The 21,207-nt window shown below is 53.6% G+C and overlaps 2 protein-coding genes across 2 annotated transcripts in view; one reads left to right on the forward strand and one right to left on the reverse strand.

The window, feature by feature from the left end:
• Nucleotides 1–5,361: 5,361 nt before the first annotated feature.
• On the forward strand, nucleotides 5,362–8,872 carry DNASE1 (deoxyribonuclease 1). Its single transcript, XM_006179121.3, has 9 exons — nucleotides 5,362–5,553; nucleotides 5,995–6,142; nucleotides 6,470–6,558; nucleotides 6,737–6,820; nucleotides 7,073–7,188; nucleotides 7,404–7,516; nucleotides 7,601–7,755; nucleotides 8,191–8,287; nucleotides 8,537–8,872. The coding sequence occupies exons 2-9, from the start codon at nucleotides 5,996–5,998 to the stop codon at nucleotides 8,582–8,584; spliced, it is 849 nt and encodes a 282-aa protein (XP_006179183.2). The 5' UTR covers nucleotides 5,362–5,553; nucleotide 5,995; the 3' UTR covers nucleotides 8,585–8,872.
• TRAP1 (TNF receptor associated protein 1) overlaps nucleotides 8,814–21,207 on the reverse strand; it is a 48,663-nt gene continuing 36,269 nt past the window's right edge. Inside the window, exons 10-18 of the mRNA XM_032461088.1 lie at nucleotides 20,771–20,891; nucleotides 20,234–20,303; nucleotides 17,358–17,505; nucleotides 15,273–15,458; nucleotides 14,758–14,896; nucleotides 14,124–14,209; nucleotides 12,605–12,750; nucleotides 9,363–9,435; nucleotides 8,814–9,138 (exon numbers count right to left, since the gene is read on the reverse strand). Of these exons, the coding sequence (XP_032316979.1) occupies nucleotides 9,037–9,138; nucleotides 9,363–9,435; nucleotides 12,605–12,750; nucleotides 14,124–14,209; nucleotides 14,758–14,896; nucleotides 15,273–15,458; nucleotides 17,358–17,505; nucleotides 20,234–20,303; nucleotides 20,771–20,891 (1,071 nt within the window). The 3' untranslated portion in view covers nucleotides 8,814–9,036. The remainder of the gene's footprint in view (nucleotides 9,139–9,362; nucleotides 9,436–12,604; nucleotides 12,751–14,123; nucleotides 14,210–14,757; nucleotides 14,897–15,272; nucleotides 15,459–17,357; nucleotides 17,506–20,233; nucleotides 20,304–20,770; nucleotides 20,892–21,207) is intronic.

Below are 21,207 nucleotides of genomic sequence, written 5' to 3' on the forward strand. Positions count from 1 at the left end.
AGTGAGCTGGAAGACAGAGCAATGGAAAATACCTCTGCAAACACCACCAGGACCAGCTCACTCTATCCTGTGAGCTTCCTTCTCCTTGCTTGTCTTGGGCAGGCCTGCTGAGAAGGCTCTTTGTGCTTGGGAATTTGGGGGACACTCCCCATTGCAGCCTTGTTGGAAACATCATCAGAACGTGGGGAGTCTAGTCAGTGGAGCTCTGTGACTAATGAAATCTTTAAGGGCCTCAGGTCCGTCAGCAGGAACGTGAGCTTGTTTGTGCTCATGGGCCCAGGCTAACGGTATGCTAATCTCTCCAACATACTCCTTGAAAATGTCTTTTTAAACAATTCCCTTTTCATTGGCTTCTCTCCTGAATGAAGAGTGCAGAAAAGGGCACTTTTGAGGGGCAGGGAATCAGGTGGGGAACCAAGGGAGGCTTGTCTGTGATTTGCAAGGGGCGAGCACACTGCTTCTCAGGCTCCCAGACCGAGTGCCACCTGTTCCACAACGGGGTGAGGGAGCAGGGCCCAGGCTGTGCAGGGCGTCACTGTGAAACTGGTTGTGGATTGTAGCAATTCATAGGCATGTTGTTCTGAGAAATTTTCCATCCTGGGTTAATGGTTTCCTTATAATTAACAGAAATAAATTCATGAGGGATGGTGAGCTGAAGTGGTGTCATGGGTCAAGGCCAGCGGCTGAGCGGACAGATGACTGCTGACCTGCATAGGCTGTCTGACGTGGGTTAATGCAGTGTTGTTGCAAAGACATCGGCCCTTTATCTCCAGTAAAGGGTGGAAGCCCCTTTGTCCTCTAAAGCGCTCTGTCTGTGGGTGCAGCAACCACCCCTCCCGAGGGGAGAGATGGAGTCTGGGTGGCGTCTGGCTGGGGGGAGAGGGGCATGTCTGAGGGGCCACAATAGCCACTGGCTCCTGGGAGCTTCTGGTCAGCTCAAGCTGAGTGCCCAGAGGCCACCTGGATGCTCCTTAGTGTCTCCTGTGCTTCAGGACAGAAGGCCGTGCTGGGTTCTCTGTGGACGTTCATGAGGAAGGGACGTTCTCTCACGTGGGAGGTTGGGGGCAGGAGATGAGGAGCAGGTGAGCACGGAGCCCCGCTTGCTCGTTCAGCCTCTGCCTCCCAGGCATTGAGGTCTGGGCAGTTTGATGGATGAGATAGACGAGGTCCCTACTCCTGGGCAGCTGGTGTTCTAGTCTAGAGGCAGGCCTTAAATGAGTATAAGCAAGTAAGAGCAGACACTAAAACAAAGAAAACAAGGGTCATGGAAAAGATGACACTGGGACCATGCTGGTGGCAGGGATTGGGTGGGCAGAGGACGACCTCCCTCAAGAGGGGTTGGTGAGCTGAAACTGGGACAGGACAAGGCGGCCGCTCAGGGGCAGAGCGGAGGTTCTGAGTTAGAACCACACAGGTCCTGATAGGCGCCAGCTTTTCTCTTGAGGACAATGAGAAACCAATGACAGATTTTAAGCAGGAGAATCTGATCACACATTCACAGGATGTGCTGGTGCCGGCTGAGGCTAGGATTGTGGCATGGTTTTCTGGGAGCAGGGAGACCAATGGGCAGCTTTGCATTTGTTCGGGGGAAGAATGGCGGCTGTAAAACCGGAGGGGAGTGCAGACTCAGGATGCGTGTGGGGCTGAGGGGAAGCAGGACGCAAATGAGTCTCAGGTATCTGAGCATTTGGATGCAGGCAGGGTCCTAGTGGCAGGGGCACACTGCTGTGTATGTTAAAGTCAGAGTTTCCCAACCCTCGGCCCAGCGCACCCCTAGGTAAGGTTTAGTAATTATTTTAAGGGACCCCTAGGCCAAAAGAAATACCTAACAGTTACATTTATTAAATAGATAAGTCCAAACAAACAATTTAACTATGTTCTAGCAACTTATAGTAGATATTTGGAAAATAATACATATAAACTTAAAATTTTTTTTCATTATATTTTTAGGTAACTGTAATTACTTACAGATGGAATGTGTGCCTCTTGGGCTCTCCTTAAATCTTAGAATCAGATTGGAAACTGCCACCCCTGTTGCCTGTCCCACATTGATGCTCACTCACACAGTAATTGCTTTTTCAGTAACTGTCAGAATCCTAGCTTTGCAGATGTCAAATCACGGAAAGGAATGTAGCAAGATATGAGGTTAAAACCATGAAGCGTCCAAAGATGTTGAGTATCACTGTTTTCCTCACAAGTAAAAGGCATCCTGCTGTGGCTGCACACTCACTAGGGGCGGGGGCGCCTCGGCACAGGCTGGGAGCTGCCGCTCCATGCCCTTTCCTTTTCCCTCGGGGTCTGTTCTGTGGATGTCCTCTCTTCCAGGCCGCATGTTGGTGTGCAAGTCACCCCCACCCCTACTTTTAGGGAGGGCTCACTGGGTCTTGTGGCGCTCACTGTCGCCCTCGCAGCCCGATGGCTTGCATAGAGCAAGTGTCTCTTGAGGCCATTTTGTTCTCGGCTTTGGTGCTTAGAGGATTTTTTTCTTTATCCTTTGATTTCAGCCACATTACAGCTCAGGACCTGGCTCCAACTTCATTACTTCCTTGTGATGCATGTTTCCCCTTCCTGTATCTGGAGCAGGCTTAGTTAACTAAATAGGGTGGCAGACTCTCAGGGCTCACAGAAACACAGCTCACCGCAATCAGAGAGTGGTCTGCTCTCTGCACCCATTTCCCTGCTGATATGACTTTGAAGGATGCCAGCAGCACTGGGCTTCCTCCCCTGCCCTGGCACCCATTCTGCCTCTCCAGTATGGAGCCTGGCACAGGAGTGTACGTCTGACTCCCCGCCATTGGTGTTGGGCTTGGCCCTGTCACTTGCTAAGACAAAAAGAATGTGGGCAGAAGTGGCAACGTGCAGATTCTGAGCCAGGCCTCTGGAGGCGTCATGTATTTGTGTTCACCCCTCTGGAAGTTTCCATCTTCCAACATGTTAGAAGAGCATACCCTGGGTAGCTGCAGTCCCTCTAGCCTGACCCCAGAGGGAGACCCAGGGGGCAGAGACCTCCCCCCTAAGCTACAGGCCTGGGAGCATGGGGAAAAAATGCATATTGCTGTACATATTGAATATTGAGATTGCTTGTTACAGAGCAACAGCTGACTGATACAAATGGAAAAGAGGTACATGAGGGAAAGGCAAAGGGGTGATGGAAATGTCACAACTGTGAGGGTTACTGCTCTTATGGATTTTTTTTTTTTTTAGTTGCTTTCTTCTTAGGGATAAGATGAATTTTTAAGGAGACATGAAATGATTCTTCTGTGGAATAATGTTCTACCTGTTGATCCTTAGGACAAACCTAAGAGGAAAGCAGTGTTGGTTTTATCCCCATTTTACAGATGGAGATATTGAGGTTCAAAGTGGCTGAAGGCACAGTGGGTGAGCCTGGTCTGGGCCCTAAATCCCTGACTCCCCCCGGGCTGTGTTGCTGGCCTCCCGTGGGCCTGACTCAAGAGTAACTAACATGGTGACAGAGCCCGGCACTTGGTGCAGGTGGGGCCACAGTCGGGGCTTTTCTTCTGGCAGTTTGGGGAGGGACGGCAGCTCCCCAGAGCAGAAGGGGCAGCGTTTGGTGGAGAGGAGGGCATGAGTGCTGACAGACGGGGTCTGTGTCTCACATGCTGAGAACTGGAAGGTCCCTGTGCCTGCCAGTAGCTGGACTAGTGGCTGCCCACTGATTTGCCCCCATGCGCCCTTCAAAAGGTCTGGCAAGTGTGTGTCCAGGAAGTAAGCGGTCGAGGCCCCTACTTTGAATACATTGATGGGATTGCTCGGTGGTTGGGGCCTAGATTTTGACACACTTGAAGCTGTCCCAGCCTCAGGGATTTTAAATAGGAGAATCAGCAATCAGTCCTTTGCAAAAAGCTGCCGTGGGGCTCCTGGCAGCTTGAGGGCCAGGCCAGGTGACTGCATCTTGCAGATGCCTTATCAAGGGACACAGGAGCTGACTGGCATTCCTGCTGACAGCCGGAGCTGCCGTCCGCATGTTGTCATTACTTCAGGCAGTCCTGGTCTTGCTGAAGTTGGCTAACTTTGAGTTGTTTTTAATCCTTTCTGCGTTCTCCTCCTTCACAACCAGCTGACCAGATCTACAGTATACTTTCTTGATTTTGACCTTGGTCCCTGCTGACTGCTCCCTAACCTCTAGTCCCTCACAGCCCTGCACTCCCTTTCATACTGCGAGACCCTTTCATCCCAGGGAAGGACCCAGCCTCCCACTCACAGGGCTGACCTTGGAGACCACAACCCCTCCCAAACGGGGCAGAGACCCGTGATGGGCTGAAAAAGGCCCCGCCCCGCCCGGCCCCAGTTAGATCCATGTCCTAATTGCCAGAAACTCTTCACTTTATACGGCAAAATAGGATCTTGAGATGGGAGATGGTCCTGGATTATCTGAGAGGACCCTAAACTCAATCATCTCTTTCTTTGCCAGGGGGCGGGGGAGAGTGGACCCAGACAGTAACGATGGAGGCAGAGATGGGGGTGATGCAGCCACAAGCCAAGGAACAGCATGAGTCCCCGGAAGCTGAAGAGGTAGGAAGGGCTCTCCCCTAGAGCCTCTGGAAGGTGCGCAGCCCTGTGACACCTTGACTTCAGCTCAGTGAAATGGATCGCAGATTCTGGCCTCTAAAATTGTTAGAGAATACGTTTCTGTAGTTTTAAGCCCCCAAGTTTGTGGTGACTTGTTACAGCAGCCACAGGAAATGAATACAAATGGGAAGGTCAAAGACTCCAAAAAGAAATGACTGGACTCGAGGCTTGGCACGGAGCCAGCTGCTGCTCATGTCCTTGTGATCTGGCCAGTTGTGTCACTTGCACCTGGGCACACAGGCTCTCCATCCACCTCAGGAAGGCTTCATGCTGCCTTGCTGGCAAGTGAGGTGGACTGCAGCCCCCAGTGCTGCATTGCACACACGCCGTTGAGCACCTGATGTCTGCAGCCCTCATGACTGACAGATTAGGAAGCAAGGGTTGGAGTTGCTGAGAGATGGGTCCTAGGACAAAGAGCAGCCACCATGGGCTCTATTTGCAACATGGAATGTCTGGCTTTGGCCACTCGATCCAAGGTCATCTCAAGTTCTGCAGCCAGGGCCCTGCCCTCCAATGCACCTGCTCCCCATTCCAGAGAAACAGCACGTGCAAAGGACACGGAGCCTTTGGCTGTATTATTAGACTTTCTAAAACCAAATGCAAATATCATCAGGTGCCTTTCACAACAGCAAGGACCCATGCCTGTTGAAATAAACACATGCCAGCTACCCACCTGCTGGAAAAGCCACACAGGCAGTGCCATTGTTCTGCGTCCTCCAGCTGATGCCCTGAGAAAGGTCACAGATGCCCAAACCTTTAAAACCCCAGGTGAGACGAGTGTTCTCTCTGTGGGGATTTGGAACGGCAGCAGCTCTGTGTGGGAGCTCTTAGCTGTGTTTCTTAACATACTTCCCTTTATAAATTATTTTTTCTTAAAGCAGCAAAAGGAGAAAATTGATACCAAAGAGTATCAATTCGGATTCTTGGCAGAATTCCCATCATATTGTGGAAGTCAAGTTTCAGGTGAGTGTGCTTGGTGCCCCAACGGCTGTGTGACACATGGCCTGCGGAAGGTGGGCACCAGGCCCAGAAGCACCGTGGGGTCCCTCTTGGTAACTATGGCCACTCTGGGGAGAGCCCTGGCCAATCCTGGCTGGGTGGATGTCTGGAGCAGGGAGGGCAGTGAGCTGGTGCCCCACCAACAGTGAGCGCCAGGGGCCTCCTAGGCTGGTGACCCTTGTGGGGCCCCCTCTGCCGGTGGGTGAGGAGTGAGAAGACCAGGGTCCGTTACTTGGTGCTTGGTGTCTGGCTCTCCGGACACTGGTGCAGGTTCTGAGGCTCGCCCTGGCCTGCTCAGCACAGCCCACAGGGCTCACCAGCCCCGCCCAGCTCTGGACTCGGGGAGGAAGCGGGTGCTGTGTCCACTACCCCCAGGCCCACGTACAAACACCCCTCCTGCTCCAGAATGAGGAGTGCCAGACTGATGGGGGTGCTGCTCGCCCTGGCTGGCCTGCTGCAGGTGGCCCTGTCCCTGAAAATAACAGCTTTCAACATCCGGACTTTTGGGGAGACCAAGATGTCCAATGCCACCCTTTCCAACTACATTGTGAAGGTAAATCCAGGCTGGCCTGTTGCCAAGGAACTCTGGGGTGCAGTGGGCTGCCTCTGACAGGCTCAGGAATACTGGGCCAGTGGTCAGTACTGGAGGTGGCTGGGGTGGGGAGGGCATCAAGAGTGTCTGGCCTTGGCTCCCGTTAGGCAGGGGGAGAGGGCCCTCGTCCATGGCTGGCAGTAGAGTCCCAGGCAAAAGCTTCTGGTTGCAGGCCAAGCAGCAATGAAAAGGCATCTGGAGAGCAGCACCTCAGCCCTGTGACTCAGAGCAGGCGGGCTCAGATACCCCGTCTGCCCCTGCTCAGCACCACTGTGGTCTCATCCCCAGATCCTGAACCGCTACGATATTGCCCTCATCCAGGAGGTCAGAGACAGCCACCTGACGGCCGTGGGGAAGCTGCTGGACAAACTTAATGCGTGGGTGACAGCAGAGGGGCACCAGGAGGCACGGGGGTGGGGCGGTGGAGGCGAGACCATCCCTTCCAGGACATTTCAGCCAGGCTCCTGGGATTTGGATGTGGGCAGGAGCCCTGCTGTAGGTGGCAGGAGGGGTCCCAGGGACCCCCTGACCAAGACGTTTGTTTCGTCACTCCAGGGATGACCCTAACACCTTTCACTATGTGGTCAGTGAGCCACTGGGACGCAACAGCTACAAGGAGCGCTACCTCTTCGTGTTCAGGTAAAGCTGCGGCCAGCTCCCCAGAGGGTGCCCACGGGGACTCTGGGTGTGTGCTCCAGGGCCCATGAGCTCCTTCCCCCGAGGCGCAGGGGCAAGAAATGGGGCCACAGAGCAGGGGTCTGAGTTGGGCTGTGCCCCCAAGGCCTCACAACCTGTGCAGAGGCAGGAGAATGTGGTGGGAGCACCATCCCCTGGACCTGGGTTTCACACAATGAGGGGGCACCCGAGCCCCAGGCTAACCGCCCTCCGCAGACCCGACCAGGTGTCCGTGCTGGACAGCTACCAGTACGACGATGGCTGCGAGTCCTGTGGGAACGACACCTTCAGCCGGGAGCCGGCCGTGGTCAAGTTCTCCTCCCCGTCCACCAGTGAGTGCTGCCGCCCGGCCCGGCCCCGCCCTTCCTGGGACTCCTTGGAAGCCCACATCTTGTGCTGTCCCCAAGCCCCTAGGGGACTGGTCTTACATTGAAGTTACTTAGGAAAATGTCCATCCATGGGGATGGTCTCATGTGGCCTCCACCCCAGCCCCTGACACACTACTGAGCATGTGTCCACACCGCTCAGCGTGACTGCATCTCCACAGAGGTCAAGGAGTTTGCCATCGTTCCCCTGCACGCGGCCCCGTCAGATGCAGTGGCTGAGATCAACTCTCTGTATGACGTCTACCTGGATGTCCGCAAGAAGTGGGACTTGGAGGTGAGGCTCCCCCCCCGGCCTTGGGCTCTGGAGGCCCTCATCCTCATCCCTGCCCCAGGCCCACCAGCTGGTGTCTCCTGGTAGGACATCATGTTGATGGGCGACTTCAACGCGGACTGCAGCTACGTCACCACCTCGCAGTGGTCATCCATCCGCCTGCGCACGAGCTCCGCCTTCCAGTGGCTGATTCCTGACTCTGCCGACACCACAGTTACATCCACGGACTGCGCCTATGACAGGTGAGCAGGGCCCAGGCCTGGCACTGAGCCTCCAGGGGGGATGAGGGTGCCCCCATGAGCAGCTTCAGAAATGGTTCCCAGACCTGACACTCACCCTCCTGAGCACAAGTCAGTTCACTTAGAAAACGGAATGAAAGGAGCAGCATTTCTTAGTTGTTGGGTGAAGCACACATGGGGACACTGGAAGGTATGCAGGTTAGTGGTGTGCAGTGTGGGGCCCGAGGGCCCAGGGTGCCCCAGGTCCCGCAGCTCAGTGTGGTGGGGACACTGAGCCAGGTCCACAGGGGCGCTTTAGAGCAGTGGGGGCACAGTGGGGCCATGGGACATTTACCAGACCAAGAGATGATCTGGGGGGACATGCTGGGCCCCAATGTTTAAGGGCACAGAGCAAGACAGTGGGCTAAGGACGACCTTCTTCCATGTCGGGTGCTGCAGGATTGTGGTTGCGGGATCTCTGCTCCAAAGTGCTGTGGTTACTAATTCGGCCGCTCGCTTTAACTTCGAATCTGCATTCGGACTAAGCAACGCTATGGTAAGTGTCCTGTACACACCACAGCTTGAACAGGAGCCTGGGACACAGGAACATAGTGAGATCTGGACCCACTGCTTTTCTCATGGGCTTGAAAGAGCCACTTGCCTGTGGCTCTGGGAGCCTTTTGGTCTCCTCTTCCCAGGCAGATGGGACTGGGCCTGGGTCCAAATCTTGACCTGCCCCTAGGAGCACTGTTTGCAGAGAACTCAATGTTTGGGTATCCCTGTACTCACTGTACGTCTCCTGCAGGCCCTAGCCGTCAGCGACCATTACCCGGTGGAGGTGACGCTGAAGTGAGCCTGATGGAAGTGATCCTATCGTCACGTCCAAGTGCCGGGGATGGAGTTTAAGAAATCAGTGCCTAGTCCCAAGGGTCCCCATTCCTCCCCCTTGTGCCCCCAACCACCATGGCAGCTGGAATTTGAGGAAGGAGACGAAAGGTAGACTTTTCCTCACTACCTGCTTCCATTGTAAGCTTGGGGGTTGTGTCAGCAGAATATCTCACCACCTCAGTCTGGACAAGAAGTCTAACACTAAGAAATACCTTTTAATTTAAGTAATAAAGCTCAAAAGAGGGTGTTCTCATTGGCGGCATCCAGTCCTTCCTGTGCTCCCCTCGGCTGCCTTGCCCCACAGCAGAGGCACACGGTTCCATCTGTCCCCACTCCTGGAGGCATAACTCTGCAGGACGACCTGGGGCTTTCACGGCCCCTGGGCTGCACCCCAGAACCCGGCCAGCCCCTTGGCCTTCAGTGTCGCTCCAGGGCCTTGACCAGTAGGTGGTTCAGGCGGCTGACCATGGGTCGGGGGTCGTCGATGAGCCCCGCTGTGATCATGGCGTTCTCATAGATCTGAAAGGTAGGGCGGCAGCTCTTTAGTGGGTGAGCCACACTGGGTCCCAGGTCCAACCCAGGGACCTCACTCAAATGCAGAGAGAAGAAAGAAAAGAGCTGTTCCTTTTAAAACAGGGATTTAAAGGAAACTGAACTGTCCCACCTGAAAGGAAGAAGCTGGCTTCTGAAACTGGCAGCCTAGCGCCTCAGTTCTGCTCTTAGCGCATCTTCAGGAGACTCACCTGATCGACCAGCAGCTGGGCCAGGTCCGGCTCTCGGTCTCTCAGCTGACTGAGCTTCTTGATCAGCGTGTGCCTGCACCACAGAGACCCCCAGAGGTCAGCTCAGGGCGGGGGGCACACACTCAGCACCACAGAGACCCCCAGAGGTCAGCTCAGAGCATGGGGCACACACTCAGCACAAGGGCCTTTAATTTTGTGTTCTAGTGACTTTTCCGAAATGTTGGGGTTATCAGAACATTCAAAACAGAGTAATAGGATGGTCCGGTATAAAAAAGTAAGGCACATAAAAATTAGAAAGGACATGTAAATGATCCGTTACAAATGATATTCCCAGAAAACCCAAGAGAATCAGTCTAAAGTTTTAACATTAGGAAATGCAATAAGTACCAAAATCAATATAAACTAAACACTACTAAGGGAGAGAAAGATGAGTTTACTGTATGAAAAGACATTTGTTAGTTCCTGGATAATTGGATCATCAATAAAGCTGAAACTTTTCCTTAAATTAATCCATACACTTAATAGGACTCCTTTACATTAAGATTTCTTTTACACCTAAAAAATTCATACAGAAAAGTAAACAAGGAAGAACAGCCAGAAGGGGCTGGAGGAGGAAGTCCCAGTTGTTGAAATAGATCATATAGCTCCAGTAATTAAACAGTTAGTTCTGGAAAATGAAAAGGCACCAGCTCAGTGTAACAAAGTGGATAATGTATAAATGGCCCCATTCATACAGGAATTTCGTTAGGACCCAATAAAGACAGGATAACTGGGCAGCACCTAGGAAGCAAGTTAGATGCCTGTGTGATTACTTAGAGCAAAATAAATCCCAGAACCATCAAAGATTAAATGTAAAAAGTAAGAGCAAAAAAGTATACTGGAAGAAATGTTTTATAATCTGAAGGAGAAGGCCTCTTCAAACAAAATGTAAACCCAGAAGTCAGAAAGAAAAGAATGAGTACATAAAAACTGAATTTTTCTGCACAGGAAAAAATACCATGAATGTAGGAAACATACATCAAAATTATAAGGTATAACTTTTCATTTTTGAGAATGGCAAAAATTGGGAAGTCTGATTAAAACTGAAGGCACTGGGGACAGGCACAGAGGACAGCGGGAGTCTTTGTGGCACCCTGTCTGAGACTCAGCGATCCCTTCCCTCACAGCACTGTCCTCAGCAGCCAGCACTTCAAAAGCACAGCCTGTGTGCTGGGGGCAGGGGGGCACACACAGCCTCTGAGATCCGGGGGAACCTAAGGCAGCCGTGCTGGGGACAGAGACAGGAGGACATCTCACCATTCATGCCTTTGGTTCTTTCGAATTCTAAACCATGTGAACATATTACCAAATTTAAAAGCAAATAAATCTGTAAAATAAGAGTCCTGCAGTAGAAATGAGCATCCTGCACAGCTACCTTATAAAACCACTTTTGTGCCAGAACTAGTTAAAGCAAGTGGGGGTCCAGTCGGCGTCCACTGCTGCCCAGGACTCACCGCTGGGAGCCGCGTGCCCATTACGCCAACCTGGACGGCTCTTTGCAGAAGCGTCTGAGCAGCCACAAGCTAATGGAAATCCAGTAATTCCATGGCTAGTAATTTGGCTCAGAAACTGGAAAAGGAACCTTCCTCCATTTCCACGTAGTTTTAAGGAAATTTATGGTTTTAAGCAATGGAAAAAATTTATGAGAAAGTGATGGTAAACAAATTAGGTACTAAATAAAAAACAAAAATATAAGGCAAAAGTCTAAAAGAATATAGCAAACGGTACGGTGACTGTGGTGGGGGTGAGACTACGGACTTTTTCTTTTTGCTGCTTTCTGACATTTTTGGTAACATATGTCATTTCATTTAAAAAGTTATTGCTTGTATACAAAGTCAATTTCCAAAAAGAAACTGTCTCCATTTACAACAGCAACAGTTAGAAAGTGAAATCTTAAAATATCCATTGAATAAGACACATCAAAGATAAACTATAAAAAATGTACAAAAACTCTAAAGAAAACATGTTACCAAGAGATACTCATCAGAGAAAGATCAGCTGGGAGAGGAGAGATGTATGTAGTTAACTGCATGGGCCACTGGGTATCCACGTGGACTAAGATGTAACTGGACCCCCCACATCCCAGATGAGCCAGTTAGAGACAGGCTAGACCAACACAGAAGGCCAAAACTACAGCCTTTAGAAGGAGATACAGGAGAAATTCATGTCTGGTAAAGAGATTTCTTAAATAAGACCCAAAAAAGCATCTAACAAAGATGTATACATTTGATTATATTAAAATTAAGAACTTCGCACCAAAAGACATCTTTAGACAGAAGAAAAGACAAAGAAAAGATACTTGCAACTGATAAAGTATATATAAAGAACTACCTCTTTTTTTGTAAGCCCAACAGGAAAAAGAACAGTCTCAGAAAGCATGTCACAAGAAAGGCAAGCCCTTGTGGTGGTGGTTTCATAGGTGTCTACATCTATCAAAATTCATCAAATTGTACATCTGGAATATGCGTAATTTACTGCACAGGAACTGTATCACAATAAAGGTGTTAAAAAAAAGAAAAAGAAAAAGAAAGCCAAGCCTAAAGGGTAACGCGTAGGGCTTAGGAGTCTCACACTTCGCCAGGGAAGCTGGCGCCCGCCTTCGGGGAGCAGCTGGCTTGCCCAGGCACACGCCCCAGAGAAGAACATGCACCAGGCAGGGACAAGAACGTTCAGAGCAACCTGTTCCCAACAGCCTCCAAACGGGAACCCTGGATGTCCATCAGAACAGAATAAGTAACTGCAGAGGTAGAGTCGTACCCTGAATGTGATCCCGCCGTAACATGAACTACAGCCACCCCCCGTGGATGGCCTTGAGCACTGAGTGAAGTAAGTAAGGCTTCAAAGGAGACACATGCACAGGGGTCCATCTGCATGAGCTCAGAAAGAGGCGAAGCTGAGCTGGTTGTGTGACGACGCAAAAGTAGACAGTGAGGAAGCGACCGAGACAAGTCAGAACTGTGGCTCCCCCTAGGCGGTGGGACGGAATCCAAGTGGGAGGAAAATGGGAGTGTCTGGCAGCTGGCAGGGCCCAGTTTTTTTTAAACCTTATGTGGGTGTAGTTTAATGTAGTTCAGTTATGAGTGTGTTTATAAATATTTATCAACTGCACAGAAGCTTTCTGCACTTTCTGTGTGTGATAAATAAGAGAACAGCCACTCACATACAGTCGTAAATGGTTACCTGGCAGAAGCCAGCAGCCTCACCTGGGGTTGATCTCCAGCGTGGGCTGCAGCAGCTGAGCACGCTCCTCCTGGGTCTTGGCCAGCTGCCGCATGCGCAGGAAGTGCCGCGCGGCCCCCATCTCCAGCACAGTGATCATAGCAGGGTGGGTGTCCAGTCGAAGAGTCACCTACAGGCAAGGCGGGGATTGAGGGAGGCCTGGGGGTGGGGGGCCCTGGCAGGGTGCTGACCACATTATGAAGCATCCCCAGAGGACAAGGCAGGAGAACGCAGGTCTTCAGGGACGTAACCTCGCAGGCCTCAGCCAGCGATGCCCCTCCCTCCTGATCACCCAGTAAGGGAAAGGGAGCCAAACTGCATCCTGGTTAGGAACTCCCTCGTCTCCTCTCCCTCAAAGCCACCAATTTCTACCATATCAGTTCCCGCCCAACGTCCATCCTGCCTGGTGTTATCTGCCATTCTCTCCTCCACAGAGGCCCCTGCCAAGTCCTCCAGTGACTAAGACCCACCAGGACTAGCCGCCCCATTTCCCCAGCTCTGTCTGCCTCAACCCCGTCCATCCTTCCTGCAGACAATGCTCTCACCCACCCTCTCCCTGTGGCTCCCTCTGGTCTTTATTTTATCAAATACACCTTTTCCCAATGCACAAATGTTCACAACCAGATCTCTGTGAGCAGGCCTGCCTTCCCCTCCTCCCACCCTGCAGGCTTCGGGCCTCCGGGCTCACAGCACAGACTCCGCACAGCTGCTCCTGTCCTGGCAGCACAGCACGGACCCAGCCCCACAGCCTCCCTGCTGTGTGACTTCGGGAAGTGCTCTACCTCGTTTCCCTCACAGGACTCAGACAATAATTCCACCTACCTCCTAGGTCACCTTAAATGAGTTACCGTTGTCAAATAGACACAACACGTGTGCTACATGAAGAAATCCCAGCTGCATGCCTGGCTCCCTCAGAGTCCCACAACGACCTCCTGTAGCGCCCCCAGTCCGCACTCCTCTGCTCTTGGCCATTCCTGCCCTGCACACCTGCCTATCCCTTGGGGCCACCCCTGAACATGTCCCTCAGCCAATGACTCCTGTTCTTTGGTGACTGTCTTTCTCTTGCAGCTCTGAGCTGGACTGGTGGGTTCCTAGCTCATTAAATAAAGCCCACCCAGGTCCCCGTGTCCACCAGGCCCTCATGTCCTCTAGACCGGGACCAGGATGGTCCTGGAGAGGCCAGCCTGGGACACTTCTTCTCTGTTTCCACCTGCCCACCAGGCCCTCAGCTGCTCACCTTCCACTTTCTTGGTTCCCACTTGCTCTACAAAGTGGAGGGACGGGCGGCAGAGCTTGCCTGCCCTGCCTCAGCAACACCCGGGCCATGTGTGGCCACACGCACAGAAGCACCAGCAATAAGCCTGGTCTCCACCTCACACCACAGCTTCAACCACCACCGGGAGAACACCCACCAGGCCCGCAGCCCAGAACTGGCAGGCCTGCCAGCATGTGCTTGCCAAGGGCCACGGCAGCCGGGGGGTCCCCGTCCCTGGGAGGCCTCACCTTCACGTTGGTGACACGGGACCCCAGTGCATTCCTCATCCAGGCCATCAGGTCCTCTGTTTCCTTCTCTGACAGGTGGTCACCAGCTACAGGGGAGCAGAAGGGAGTGAGCTCAGAGGTCATCTCCACAGCTCCCTTCCCTCAGGCTCCCACTGGGGCCTGAAATGTCAACACTCCAACACCAACTTCCCAGCAGGCTCCCTCCACCCCTGCCGGCCACCGGCACAAAGATAGAAGCTACCAAAACACTCTTCATCTAAAATTAAGCAGATAAAATGGGACCTCAGAGAGGACGCTTTTGGTTGCCTGAGGCCCATGGAACTGTTAGGGCTTTAACACTTCCGATTCTCTTAGGAAGCTTGGTCACTCTGAGGGGCAAGCTGGAAGGAGCACTGGAGAGACCCTGGGATGTAAACAGGGAGACACTTCTCTGTAATCATTACAATGTTCCCAAACAGCTTCTTCCATACAGGCTGGTGGCCTAGACACACACGAGAAAAGAAAACCCCCAGAACCCACTGTTGGAGGACAGAAGAGGCCCTGCAGCGAAGTGCCAGCTCCCTGCCCACCCGGCGTCACCTGCCTCCCTGGCCACTGCCCACCCTGTGCCCGAAGAGAAGGGAAGCGAGCCCACCTGGGGAGCCGTCCTCAAACTTCTCCTCCTTGTAGTGGTCGACGACGATGTCCGTCTCCACGGAGATCAGCTTCTTCTTGTCAAACTCACGAAGGTGCAGCAAGGTCAGCTCATCAAACTGCTCATAGCAGAACAGAACCTGCGAGGCCCCAGACCGCGCCCATCAGGCCGGGGGAAGTCTCAGCCCGAGATGGGACCACTAGGGGGCCTTGTGGATAAGGAGGTTCACAGACGGTTCTGGGGGAGACTCTGGCTATGTCTTAGCAGTAGAAAGAGTGCCGCTGTTTACAGAGAAATCCCGTCACCTCCCAGAGAGACGTGAACTAGCAGCCTCCGTGCCCTGGACGCTGGCTCGCAGTGCTTGGGCCTCTGGGTCCTGGGCACATTCAGCCATTTCCCATGAGCACGGGACCCTCCCTCGGTGCTCAGACACCTTTACCCTCCGACCTTGCCCGAGGGGAGGACAAGTGCAGGGAGGCCTGGTCGAGGCCGAGCCTGCCCCTTGGCTCACCCACCTCCGTGTTTTTCCGCTTCATGGCCTCGTAGTAGGGCGAATGCTCAGCCAGGTGCCGGTTGGGGGCACACAGGTAGTAGATGTTGCGGGTGCCGGCCTGCATGCGGCTCGCGTAGTCCGGGAGACTGGTCAGCTGGCCCTCGGGCAGCGCCGATGACTCGTACCGCAGCAGCTTTGCGATGTTCTCCTGCAGACGCACAGAAGCTGGGTCACTGCTTGTTCCAGGTCCTGCCTCTGAAAGTCTCTGGACTCTGGACTTCAGAAGCCTCCGGTGGAGGGAGGAAAGGCACTGGCTGGCCTCACACCCACCCAGTGGGCCCCCATGTCCTGCAGCCGAGGCAGCTCCTGCAGAAGCCTGGCCGGGGTTGGCATTCTGGGCTGGCTCAAGCCCTGGGAGCTCTCGTGCTGTCCGCTGGGTCCCACGTCCTAAGTTCAGGGGACCTTGGAGAGCACCTTCCACCCCAGGGGACCCAGGGCCTCATCAAGAGGGGCTTTCCGGGTGACCCGCGTGCACTGTCCCAGGAGTGGTCACCCTGTTGTGCGCAGCCCACTCCTGGACCCAGCATCCTCCCTCTGTCCTGAATCACAGAGTGCCTCTCAGCCAACAGGGGACAGGGGTGTGAAGCCCACACTTGCCAGCCCTCCTCACAGCCCGAGGATGAGTCCTAGCCCAGGGGGTGCAAGCGAGAGTAGGGTGTATGACTAAGAGAACAGGCCCTGAAAGGAGGGACTTGTCCGTCCCTCCTGTCAGCTGAGATGCAGGTGTGGCCACTAACGGCCTCGGGACTCCAGGAGGGAGCCACTTGTGAGGCTGGGGGAGCAGCAGGGGCCTGGCTCCCTGGGGCCACCATTCTGGACGTGACCTGACACACTCTGCCTCACCTACCCCACCAACTCACCTCCGACAGCCCCAGCATAGACAAGCAGTGGGGACACGGGGAGACGGGGGAGGGCCAGACCCAGGTGGAGGAGTGACATGGTGGGGATGAAAAGTGGACAGACAAGCAAGAACAAGGATCTGGGAGCCCCCGGCTCTAGCTTCATACGCAAAGCTTGCGCTTCATGCACGTGATGGGTCCTCATTAACAAACCAAGTACGCTGACTGACTGACTGACCGAGGGAGTGACTGACTGAGGGGTGATCTGTAAAGCATGGAGAAGAGCCCCTGGCAGGCCGTTATCTACAGACACGACAGAGCAGGTGGAGTCTCAGCGCTGACAGCCAGGAGGGAGGAGGCCTGGGAAGAGCAAGCCAATGTCCAGGCCCCCAGGCCCCCTCACCACCGCCTGCAGAGCCGCGTCCTGGGGCCCCAGACGGTTGGTCATCCTCCGTCCCCGCTGCTGCTCTGGAAAACTCTGACACTGGGAGTGACCACTTAGTGGGGATGAGTGTCCTTTTGAGGTGACAGAAATGTTCTGGAACTAGGTGGTGGAGGCCATACAACCAGTGACCGTACTCAGTGTTGCTAAATTGTTCACTTTAAAAGGTAGATTTTAGGGGGAGGGTGTAGCTCAGTGGTAGAGCACATGCTCAGAATGCACAGGGTCCTGGGTTCAATCCCCAGTACCTCTGTTTAAAAAAACAATTAAAACGTAGATTGTACGGTATGAGAATTACAACTTAAAAACAGCCAGAAAATGATCAGTGGAACAATCGTATAGTCTTTACGTAACTGCACAGGTGACTGAGATCTGGCTCCAGCAGCAGTGCTGAAGAATTTCTACCAAGTGCACCGAGGACACACCTGCACTCCCCACCCCACGAACCAGGTGGCTCGCCCCATCTCACCTTCTGTGATCTCCCAAGCCTCCCAGACCCTCATGGGAGGAGACGCCTCATGCCTGTTCCCCTCTGGCCCTGGGCCGGGGCCCTGGAGGAGGGGAGCCTGTGCTCCTGTGCACGCTGGGTCTGCTGGGGCCAACCTGCGGGGTCCAGAGGCCAAAGAGGCTTCCTGACCCCAGGAGTGGTGATGGGGTGCCTGGGGGTGCCCTCGTCATGTCCTGGGAAGCCCAGGTTTCTGGTCTCCTGCAGCTTCCTCCACAGCTCAAGGCAGCGCAGAGAAAGGCCCGGACACCTAGACCCTACCTTGACCTCCTGCTCGGCCGTGGTCACGATGCCCTCCCTCATGAACAAGCCGTAATCTTCAAAGAACTTGGCATATTTTTCAGTGTCCTTTTTACTCTGGTCAATGAAGAATTTTATTAGCCTCTGCTGTAGAACGCCCTGGAGTTTCCTACAGAACAGAAAGGCATTTATCACGAACAAGCAACTTTCTTAAAAAACATAACCAGAAGGATAAGAAAAACCATTCGGCCCCACTAATAATCAGGGAAGTGACGACACAGACCACTGTGGCCAAACTACAGAAGATGAAGCAGAAGGAAGGGTGATCCCTGGCTAACACGGGATAAGGAGACAAGAGCCCCCTACAGGCAGGAATTTGAGCTCACACACACACCCCGCCCCCCCACCCAACCAGGGCAACAAATGGTCAGCTTGGATGATTCTAAGATTACACCCTCACGAGTCACCAAGATGAATGGACCGTGATTTTCACTAAGCACAGAAAACAGAAAACAATTATGTCCAACAGGAGACAGAAGGTTGAAATGAATGATAAAAAAACTACACAGACATTAAAAATCAATCCTCTAATGACACGATCCTAATGACATGAGAAAGAGCCTGTGTTGGAAGAAAAACCGGAAGAATCCCAACATGGATGAGCCACAGTGCACGTGCAGTACAGCTGTGCGAGGACCACGTGTACTGCTTGCTACACGGTATAGTTTTCCATGCGGACCAATGCTGTGCAAGCAATGTGACCACTTCAGCTCGGGTCTGTACGGGGTATTCTACGTGTGCACTAAAATTATACAAAACGGGTTTTGTGCATCAGGGTGTTTTCCACAAGATTATATGATGGCATAAAATTACAAGCAATTTTATTGCTGAGATTAGGGGTATTTTTATTTCGTTAATAATCTGACTTCCCTTTAAAAAAGTACAATTACCATATATTTCCTTAATGACCCAGGGGAGGGGAACAATAATGGTTAGCATTCATTTAAGCTTTTCTCTTCCACTCCCACCCTGAATAGCTCAGTCCTTCAGCCATAGGGCGGAGTGGGACCGGGTAGCGCCCATCTGTGGTGGGGGAGTCACGGCAGCTAGGATGGGACGGGGAGGGTGTCTGTGCAGCGGGTCTGGGGTGCCTGGCGTGGAGTGTCAGAGCCCAAGGACCCCAGAAGAGGAGATCCAGGCTGCGGACAGTGAGAAGCTGTCAGAAACTCTGGCAGACACCCCCTTAGCAGGCAGCCCACTGTGTGGAGTCAGGGCCAAAGCAGGTGAAGGGAGGATCCAAGCTGGGGGAGGGCAGCGGCAATGGCTGACGGGTTGCATGGAGGGGACTGGTCAGAGGGAGACACACAAAGGACAACGAGGGGCAGATTTCGTTGCAAAGGAAGCAAGTCTGGGAAGGAGCAAGATGGAGGCGGTGCTGGTTGGTATTGGGTGAACTCAATAGATACAGACGTGCTCCGAGCATGACAGGGAAGGGTCAAAGGGCAGAGGAGTCAGCCTGAGCAGGCTCCCACTATATCGGGGACAGTCTGGGCATCAAAATAAACAATGACAATGGATTATAACCCACTGAATAAAACTGCAAATCAATTCATGTAAATAAGTTACAGATACAGGTACCAAGAAATGCACATACATGTTATAAGAAATAAATATGCTGGAAGTTTGACGAAGCAACAAACCACCAACCACACAGAGGTATTAATTACAAAGGGGAAAAGAGAAACTTCACACGTGAAGGCTGTGTCACCGTGGTCGAAGTCGCGCCCACCTGACAGGAGGCAGCAGCACTGGGCTGTTCCCGCACCGCAGCCCGCGGGAGCCTCGCGGCACACGCTGAGGGCCAGTCTACACAGCAGAGGCCTCCGGGTCATGAAAGTTGGGGAAAAGACTGCGGAATTCGGTCGGCCAGCCTCCAGGAGCCAGAGACGCAGCAATAAAGGCGGGTGTGACCCTGGACTGGACCCCTTCCTCCACAGGACACGCCGGCCCGAGTGCAGACGGGTACGGGCCTGAGGGTGAGACTCCCTGACCGCCGGCCGCATGGGAGCAGGGAGGAGGCCCTCTGTGTTCTCGGGGAAGACACTCTAAGATATCTGGGGACCATGGGCACAGGGTGGGCACCTTACTCTCAAAGGGTTCAGGGCAAAAAACGTACTTTGGATCATGTTTCTACCCTTTCTCTAAGTTTCTGATTCTTTAAGGTTCTTTCAAAGATTTCATTTAAGGCTGACTCTGTGGTCCAGATAAATGCTCAGACCAACAGCCTGGCCCTGAAAACCACAAATGGCCAAGTGGTCGACTGGCCGGACACACCTCCGCCCACAGCCTCGGGTCCCACCTGCCGTCTGGGTCAGCCCACAGAGCACATGGCCGAGGTCAGAAAACGTGGGTTCAAATACAAGTTTGCTCACTGATGGGTGTGACCTCTCTAACTCAGTTTCCACAACTATGACATGGAGGCGCAGCGGCTCCCACCTCCAAGGATGACACGGGTTGCATGTGAAGGGCTCGGTAGACAATCAGAATGGGGAGAGGAGAGCTTTGGCCACCCCAGCTCACGCGGATTGAAGAGCAACATCTTCAGGAGAGAGGCAGGTGCCCTGCCTCCTCCACACTGTCAGTGGTCTTCCAGGCCCGAGCTCAGGCGTTCTCCCGGCTCTGGGGTTTCCTTTGCCTTGTCCGCCCAGGGACAGCTGGCCTGGACTCCCTCCTGCCATGGCCACTCGGGGACTGGGTGGCAGGGATTGGCCAAAGGAGGGAATGCCCCCTGGCACCAGCAACAATTTTCCTCAGTGTCAGTCTCCAAACCCCTCTTCTAAAAGCATGAAGTAAAGCCTGGGGGCAAAGCACACACGGCCGAGTACAGCCCCGCTCACCTGATGAGCGCGCTCTCCTGCAGGAGCTCCCGGCTCAGGTTCAGGGGGATGTCCTCGCTGTCCACCACACCTGCGACACACAGGCCCGTCAAGAAATCAGAACATGTGTGGGCAAGAGGGGAGGACACTCGGCGGGGGGCACAGCTCCCCGGCCCCTCGCCGTCCTGCCAATGTCCCAGGATTCACACAGAGCCCAGGTCACGACTATATGATCAGAAGAAAAGCAGGTAAGGTGGGCAAGCCTTTGCCAGGACAAGTTTACAATTTCAGCATCAGCTGGATGCTCTGAAAACCACCTCCTGGGTTTTCCATTCAGATTCACAAACACATCATGGATCAATCAACCAAGACTAGCGCGTGGAGGCAGGAAGCTCCCTGGAAGGCTCTGCGCTGCCTCCCAGGGCTGTGGGCGAGGATGCCAGCTCATCAAAGATGAGCCCTGCCTAACGACAGCACATCCCAGGTGGGGAGCTGCTCCTGGGCCCGGGGCCACAGGGCCTTGGCCCACACAGCACGGCACAGACGCCAGCCTGGTACCTCGAATGAAGCGCAGCCATGCGGGCAGGACATTGGTGGCCTTGGTCTGGATCAGGACCTTGCGGCTGTACAGTGAGACGCTGGAGCCCAGCTCCCGGCTCACATCAAACATGGATGGTTTCTGTAGGCGAGGAAAGGGCAGTGTCAGGTGGCCACAGCAGAAATCTGAGACGGCCTCACTAGGAGGCAGAGCCTACAAGGTCACTGGTGGGGACCCCTTTCCTAGAGGCCACCTGGACTGGGAGATCTGAGGCGGGGAGTCCCGAGGAGGAGGGGCCAGGAACCCGCCGTGTCTGTCTGTTCAAAAGCCCAGAGAGGCCCTGGGAGGACCCCCACACCATGGCTCTGGGCAGCTGCTGCCCCCCATAAAAACGATGACCTGCATGTTTCTGTGAACAGAGCCAAACCTGCTGGGGGTCAGGGGTCAGCAAACTAGA

This window comes from Camelus ferus, chromosome 18, assembly GCF_009834535.1.
Source record: "Camelus ferus isolate YT-003-E chromosome 18, BCGSAC_Cfer_1.0, whole genome shotgun sequence".
Lineage (NCBI taxonomy): Eukaryota > Metazoa > Chordata > Mammalia > Artiodactyla > Camelidae > Camelus > Camelus ferus.

Excerpts from the sequence above, each read along its gene's own strand:
- DNASE1 (XM_006179121.3), top strand. The coding sequence starts at position 5,996 with ATGAGGAGTGCCAGACTGATGGGGGTGCTGCTCGCCCTGGCTGGCCTG. Across the intron at positions 7,189-7,403 it reads GTTCTCCTCCCCGTCCACCA|AGGTCAAGGAGTTTGCCATC; the intron begins GTGAGTGCTGCC and ends GCATCTCCACAG. Across the intron at positions 8,288-8,536 it reads TCGGACTAAGCAACGCTATG|GCCCTAGCCGTCAGCGACCA; the intron begins GTAAGTGTCCTG and ends CGTCTCCTGCAG.